Source organism: Scylla paramamosain, chromosome 6 (genome assembly GCF_035594125.1).
Source record: "Scylla paramamosain isolate STU-SP2022 chromosome 6, ASM3559412v1, whole genome shotgun sequence".
NCBI classification, from domain to species: domain Eukaryota; kingdom Metazoa; phylum Arthropoda; class Malacostraca; order Decapoda; family Portunidae; genus Scylla; species Scylla paramamosain.
The window spans coordinates 34951341-34959496 of record NC_087156.1 but is presented as its reverse complement, the minus strand read 5'-3'; the positions used below and the strand labels follow the sequence as shown (position 1 = coordinate 34959496).

Here is an 8156-nt window from a genome sequence, read left to right as displayed (position 1 = left end):
GTCTTGTAATGTATAATCCCTTCTCACGTTCAGTTTGAAACACACACACACACACACACACACACATACACACACATACAGTCTATTGCACTCTGGATTTTTCCGCTCTCCGTTTTCTGTGGTGTAAGGCAAGCTCAAGAAAACTCAAAAGGGTGAGCCGAAATGATTTTCCTACTGTCAGAACAAAGAAAATCATCGTACTTGTTATATCACTGAATGCGTAGTATGTTTTCTTCTTTCTTCTCTATTAAAAAAAAAAAAAATGATAGCCGTCGATTACTTATCCAGGAGTATAGAAGAGAAGGAAGTGAGTTTCTCTTACCAATGGTGAAAAATTAGTGTTTTCTATCTTATCAGCGCGAGGTGATCAAATCATCAACCGTGACAAGTTGCGTCATTCTCTCTCTCGGAGACTGACGGGAAAAACGAAAACCAGAATTATAGACAGTATTTTCTTAACATTCACCTGTGACAAATTGGTGTAACATTATTATATATACCTTCTGATTTGTATACAGTACAATCTTACCACCTTCTTGTGAATTATATAACTTTATGGTGATTTTAGTTGATTTATATATTTTTTTCAGGTAATCAGTAAAGCGTCTGTACATTCTTTCAATAGATATTTGGATGTCTAAATTCATGCAAGTTAAATGATCAAATGACAAATGTTTTTTTCTATATTCATCAAATACTTTAAAACAGAGTGGTAGATTATTGAAACAACCTCAGTACTGGTTGTCAAAATCGAATCAATAGTTTTAAAAGGTTACACAAATTTATGTATAGGGATGATAGGCAGATGTAAGTAGGTATGTCTTATGTGTAGACCTACTGTCTTTTTTTTTTCGTAGCTTTCATGGTGTTCATATGTTGTTATCTATAATTATCGACCTGACTTGACTTAATTAAGCTATATCAGTTTAATTCGGCCACACTTCTTGTCTTATCAGTTGTGATTAGTATACCTGCTCGCAAGACTATCCGTGACCACAGGGAAAGCAACATAAGGGGATTCAGGGAACAGAGTGTATTGTTCAAATGTTTTGGTGTTTTGTCTTAACTAATAATAGACTATAGAAAAAATGGTTTTCGAGTGTGTCTTCGTGATTTTCGAGTGTTTTAAAAGACAAGGAAAACATCATGAGATCTTGAATAATCATCAACGCGAGCTTTCGAAAATATCCCTGGTGAAAGTCCAAGGTGTCTGAATATATGCCCCAAGTTATTACTGTTAAGTAGAGGAAGCATTGCATGTCTATCTGTTATGCGAGGAGAGAGAGAGAGAGAGAGAGAGAGAGAGAGAGAGAGAGAGAGAGAGAGAGAGAGAGAGAGAGAGAGAGAGAGAGAGAGAGAGAGAGAGAGAGAGAGAGAGAGTTCTGATTACAGTCTTTAGTAGTTGAACATCGCACAACTTGTGATTCTCTCTCTCTCTCTCTCTCTCTCTCTCTCTCTCTCTCTCTCTCTCTCTCTCTCTCTCTCTCTCTCTCTCTCTCTCTCTCTCTCATTGCTAAAAATAAGGCGCTTGCACTTGCTCTGCATACATCGTCATTCTCTCTCTCTCTCTCTCTCTCTCTCTCTCTCTCTCTCTCTCTCTCTCTCTCTCTCTCTCTCTCTCTCTCTCTCTCTCTCTCTCTCTCTCTCTCTCTCTCTTGCGTGTGCGTATGAACGAGTATTCTTGGATCCTTAAACGAGCGTGTATTTACAGTACACACACACACACACACACACACACACACACACACACACACACACACACACACACACACACACACACACACACGCACAGCTAAAAATATACGTGCACCAACTGCCACCCCTACTGTGGTATATCTTAACCCTAATTCTCTCTCTCTCTCTCTCTCTCTCTCTCTCTCTCTCTCTCTCTCTCTCTCTCTCTCTCTCTCTCTCTCTCTCTCTGTCTGTCTGTCTTCTAACATAACCGATTGATGTGTAATGTTTCCCTCACACGACAGTAAGAACCCCCGATCCGTAATTTCAGTCACTTTATTCTCTCATAACGACTATTAAATTTTAGGAGGCCATAGAAGTGATTAGCTAAGTTTCCACGTTGTTTTCCCTTAATATCGCAGAACCTTTGTTGCGCTACCTTTAAAATCACAAATAAACCCTCGATAATCTTTACTACGTTCAGATAAAACGTTGAAACGTTTTGAAGTTCTCACAATTACTTTTTTAATCGCTTCAGGTAAAATGGTCCTTTCTTACTTAACGTTTTATTTCCCGTTAGTCATCTTTTTCCTTCCTGTTTTCTTTTTCCTTCTTTTTTTTTTTTTTGTTTTGTGTGTGTATGTGAAATACGTTTAAGTAAGAATGAAAGTAACTCTAGGAAAGAAATGAGACGGGCAGAGCTGGGCAGGACACAGCGGAAAAGTTTTGAGAACCAGTATGACGTAAGATTTGAAGAATTTATTAGATGTGCATGACTGGAATTTGTCTCATTGTAACCTGCGTAGCATCATCATCATCATCATCATCACCATCATCATCATCATCATCAGCAGCAGCAGTAGCAGCAGCAGTAGTGGTTGTTGTTGTTGTTGTTGTTGTTGTTGTTGTTGTTGTTGTTGTTTTGTTGATGATGGTAATGGTGGTTCCTGTTTCTTTGGGCATGCAAGTGTTAACTTACATACTGTCCCGACAAGACCACTGTTCAGAATAAGGAAAGGCAGAAATATGTTAGATTAAGGATAAAATTAATGAAGTTGATAAGGTTCAAGTGAGAAATCTCCTTGACAAAGGGTAGAGGAGAGGCAGAGGAGCGGGACGATTGCGACATCACTGCGATGGAAAGGGCGCGGACCAGATAGCAGAGAACACAGAACTGACTGACAGACTGACTGACTTCCAAGAGAGAGAGAGAGAGAGAGAGAGAGAGAGAGAGAGAGAGAGAGAGAGAGAGAGAGAGAGAGAGAGAGAGAGAAAGTGAAAGAGAAGACGCAAAGCCTTCACATGTTGCTGGAAAAGTCAGTAGGAAGACTGATAGTGATATTATAAGTTCATGATTCACGAGAAAGAATAAAGAAATTTTTGTCTAGCTCCTGCTGGTGTTATGGCTTACACACCTACCCACCCACCCACCCACACACACACACACACAGAGATACGTACGGATAAACATTTATAGACAACGTTAATAACAGGAACAACAAAAAAAATATAACAACAACAAGAACAACACATACATACATACATGCATACACATACATACATACATACATACATAAAATTAATGGAACTCTTAATTTCACATCCAACCAATTCTTCGTCACAATATTGCTAAACTACTGGACATTAAATTCTAATGTTATCGATGGCAGTTTCAATGACCATTATTAACACTAACTGTATTGCACTAGAACGTAATAAAAAGATAAAGTAAAAGACTCGGAACATAAACATCATATCGTACAGAAACACGTACATTACTTTTGAGTAACGGCAGTATGTATTAAGACTTATTGCACAAACAGTAATTTTACGAAAATTTACATGCGATTAAACTGAGTTTCATTTTGGACTGACTCTCTCTCTTGGCAACATAATGCACTTTCTTTATTAGGAGTCCATAGACTTGCTTCATTCATAAAAAAAAGAAAAAAAGAAAAAAAAAACATTGATTCACGATCGGGATGATCACTGAACGCAAAGAAACATCAAATTTACTCCTAAATACGTAAATCCATCTGCGTCAGGAGTACGAGTGTGTTGCAACAAGGGACTGTTGTGTGCCGTATACACAGTGCTATCTGCCCCTTCCACATGAGCACTGCCTCCCCACCAGGATCGGGCAGCCACACCTACTCCTCCACCTGCCGTCCTCGATAGTCACCAAGTGTGCTGACAGACGGAAACGATTGATAGCTGCCGTGCGGTCTTCCCTTACACCAGGCTTAACTTGCATAAATGTCATAATGTTAAGCCAGGAACAGAAAAGGGCATTGTGTGTGTGTGTGTGTGTGTGTGTGTGTGTGTGTATGTGTGTGTGTGTGTGTGTGTGTGTGTGTTGCGTTTTCCCTCATTTTATATTACTTAGTTTTGATTAATGCAACCAGACGTTATACATTGCTTCCGTGACATTGTTCTTATCATTAATTTTGAAACGAACATGAAAGGTGACTGCAGTAATAAGTAATTTCCTGTTATAATCAATATGGAAGAACCTGCTATCTATTCCTCAATTATATCGCTTTTTTTGTCTCGGAGTTAGCTAATGGACTGATGTAACGAACATTTGTTATCATCGTGATATAACGAGTGAGTGGCTGAGAGTGACGGCGAGGGTGGGGCATAGGAAGAGGTGTGAGTTCTGGAAGCCCTGTGACGCGGGGCTTCTTATCGGTTGTGACGTGGTGATTTCCGCTGCCTAACACGTCCCTGCGCTCCCAGACGCCAGCCTGGCTGTGGCGGGGCGGTAATGTGGGAAAGCCTGTAATTAGCGCCGATTTAAGAGTCACTGGCTGGGTGGTGTAGGGGTTAGCGCGCCCGGCTCACACTCTTGAGGTCTGAGTTCGAAACTTGGGATGGACTGAGACAAAGTTTCTGTTCATTTGGTAGGGAACCTAAGTTGAAAAAGCAATAACCTTGCTTCCCAGCTAGAGCGGAAGTAGCGTGTGTGTGTGTTTGTATCTGCTCCATAACGTCGGAAATGATTTACGAGGATCTGGGTAAACACGTTAGGGTATGGAAGAGTAAATAAATTATAGTAGTAGTAATAGTAATGAAAAGAGTAGTAATAATAGTTTTATTAATGTAACCACATGCATATTGAAATTGTTTATATCTTTTTGTGCTTAGAGAAATGTTGAAATGAGTAACGATGTGTATTAGGAAACTTTTATTTTTTGTTGATGAATACCATCAACCCATGAACACTGCGCAGACCGCGCAGTGCGGCGCTGTCTGCCATTCATTGGAGGCCATGAAGTGAGTGTTGCGTGAAGCAATGCGAGGCTGAAACATGTAGTGCATCATTAACACATATAGGTGACTGTGCACCTCACTGACATTAAGAGCACACACACACACACACACACACACACACACACACACACACACACACACACACACACACACACATACAGGGTCATGTGCAAAATCTTGTACGAACTGAAAAATAAATGAAAATCGAATTTTTTGTTATGATTTCCATGACGTGACTTGTCCCTTATCTTTGAAAAGACGCCGCTGTGTGAGAGGTGTGAGGCGGCAGTCAAGAGATCTAACTCTCGCCACTCCGTCACCGCCGCGACTCCCTCGGCGCAGTTCAACCCAGCCAGATAACCAGACTGTTTCATGCTGATATCGGTGATGTTTCTTGTTTCTTAATTTTGAGTTTCGCGCGGTTATGGCCCAGAAGTCTGTACCACGTGTGTTGAAATATCATACGAGGTCTTCGCTATACTATTGATCCACACGAGAAGCGGCACCACCCCTCGTTCAGAGCTTCTCATTGGCCACCGGCAGGCACACACCTCCACTCTCCCTCACGTTAGCCAATCACAACGAAGGACACATTCACGAGAAAGTGAAATTTCCTAGAATCTTGTTAAGAGCCTGAGTTCATTTTTTTTTTTTTTTAATACATGAAAAATATACGGAAAAAATAAAATAGAGAGAACTCAGAGAACACAGACGAATGTAAAATGTGTACATGTACAATAACAGCTGAGGACACAGGGGTGTGGTATGACGTCAGGGAAGGTGACCGACAGTGTGCGCGCGGCTGGTGGAGTAGACGTTCCTCCCTCCGGCCTGCCTTGCCCCTCCCCCTCAGTCTCCCTGTGCCAGAGCGAGGCTTGCCTCAGACCTGCCAGTCGATAAAACCCCGGGCCGTCCTAGCATGGAGATAGTCGCAGCTGCGGACAGTGACGAGAGGGGTCTGTCGCTCTTGAAGGTGGTCAACGTCCTACAGCGAGTGGTTGTATTCATACACTCATTCACCATCGACAAGTTTAAGGGAAACCTGCAAAGACCTTCAGGTGCCAGCCAGGAAATGCCGCACATGGGAGAAGACGACATTGCCGCTAAGGTAGGAGTGCACTCTCGCCGGTGTTTGCATCACACACATACACACCTATACATTCACGGTAATTCCTATTGCAACCGAGGTTTGGCCAAGTCCCAGCAGCAATACTGCCACGCACGCACGCCTGGCGCGAAACACTGCTCTCCACTGTTTCTCTCAAGCTTTAGGAATGTGCTAATTATATCCCTGTGACGTCAGACGAGATGAACTGATTGTTGTGAGATCACGAATTGAGGTGAAACGTTTGTGTTCATTGACACTGATCTCTTGGCGGCGAATTACGAGGAGGCGGCGATTGCATCACTGTAAAGTCCTCCACGAGGCGACGTTGCCAACTCTTCATATATATATATATATATATATATATATATATATATATATATATATATATATATATATATATATATATATATATATCCTATCTATCTATCTATCTGTCTATCTTCTATCTATCTTCTATCTATCTATCTATCTATCTATCTATCTATCTATCTATCTATCTATCTATATATATATATATATATATATATATATATATATATATATATATATATATATATATATATATATATATATATATATAAACACGTCTTGTGGATTGACCCGACTGGAATAGTGTGAACCCTGACTATCATATTGATTACTTTTGAGCTAATACCGTGTGTGGGTACATTCTCATATCGATTGTTTGCTGCTTTCCTCCCATTGCATTCATACAAACAACTAGGAGTCAGCATTACGAAGTGTGTTGAATAACCGAATAAAAATTTGTATTATTTAAAGATTCAAAATTATAAATGTTTGAATTTGTTTTAAATTGTATTAAAAAGTTAGTTGTAATTAAAAAGTAATTGTATTAAAAGTTAGTTGGCACACAGAACTATACAGGTTAACAAATGTTCGATACAGATTCTCGTCCCTGCCCTCCCTCTCCCAGTTCTTCCACTCGTCAGAATGGCGGCCGCGGTCGCTGAGTGTGCAGGCGAAAGGGGAAAACTAAACGTGGACAGTTTATTATGAATCTCGTGTGGCTGAACATTTGACAATACTAATAAATAAACGAGGCAGGAATTCCAATTGCACTCTTTATTATATATATAATTAACTTTCAGAAGTCGTACATTGTATCTTACCTGAGAAGCATATTAGTTTTGTGTGTGTGTGTGTGTGTGTGTGTGTGTGTGTGTGTGTGTTTGTGTGTGTGACATAGACTGTCCAGATGAGCTTGGCGGCAGAGGGGGGAGGATGATCTTGAAGGATTCACTCTGTCAGCCACTGGGAACAGTTGTCATGGGACTGGTGGCTGCTTTGTCTAACTTAGCAATACAGTGAACACCCGCTGGCGTATCTATTCCCTGTCACTCATTGGCACTCTCTTTGGCTCCGTGTCAGCTTAATGGTACATCAGTGCCAAGCCAAGGTAACCAAAGCGGTGGTCTGGATGTAAGCGTTGCGTCGAGCGATATTTACAATATACAGACACTCTCAGCTGTGGTAACGGTAACGGCAACAGTTCAGCACAAAAAGTTGAGAGGTTACGTTAGTTTATCGGAAGGCGTCCCGGTTCAGCCCCCAGACTGACGGAAGACGAGTGAATTGGAAGACCAGTCAAGGACCGGTCGAGTTTCTGCCCAAATATCAGGGTCAGTGAGTTACAGGCTGAAGGTGACGCACGGCTCGCGATGTTCACTCTCCCTAGACGTGTTTCAGCACATAGTGGCGTTACTTTGTTCGTCACTTCCTAGCCACCAAAATACCGTGGCATTAAAGTCAGTCATTTTTCAGACCTGTGACTTCCGTTACAGTCATCATGTTACTCTTAGGTCAAGAATGTCCACCGATGCACATGATGCACCGTTACCGTCATTTTTTTTTTTTTTTAACGTCCTTCCTGGTCACCTTGGGACTTAGCACATGAGCCTGATGCGTCTAGGTCACTGAGAGAGGCCGGCGAGACCATTTGAGGAAGTGGAGGCTCTCTGGAGAGGTAGGCGAACTAGACCCTGACTATGAGGAAATGAGAAACGGTGAAAAGTTACAGCAGTTGTAACAATAGTCAAGAAGATAGAGATACTGGTTTCAGATTATGAAACTCAAATTTGTA

At 41.3% G+C, this 8156-nt stretch overlaps 1 protein-coding gene and 1 long non-coding RNA gene across 7 annotated transcripts in view; one reads left to right on the top strand and one right to left on the bottom strand.

The window, feature by feature from the left end:
- LOC135101654 (hexokinase type 2-like) overlaps positions 1-8156 on the top strand; it is a 54259-nt gene that overhangs the window by 21444 nt on the left and 24659 nt on the right. For 3 of the 6 annotated variants that reach the window (XM_064005945.1, XM_064005946.1, XM_064005944.1), the window contains exon 1: positions 5752-6055. The exons of 2 other annotated variants lie outside the window; for them this stretch is intronic. In XM_064005945.1, coding sequence (XP_063862015.1) covers positions 5867-6055 — 189 coding nt within the window. In that variant the 5' untranslated portion in view covers positions 5752-5866. Of the gene's footprint in view, positions 1-5739; positions 6056-8156 lie in introns of those variants that run through there. One more of the 6 variants, XM_064005947.1, reaches the window with a different exon arrangement.
- LOC135101657 (uncharacterized) lies at positions 4847-6381 on the bottom strand. Its single transcript, XR_010269345.1, has 2 exons — positions 6101-6381; positions 4847-4977 (listed from the first exon to the last, which is right to left on the bottom strand). It is a non-coding gene; the product is annotated as an uncharacterized LOC135101657 (long non-coding RNA).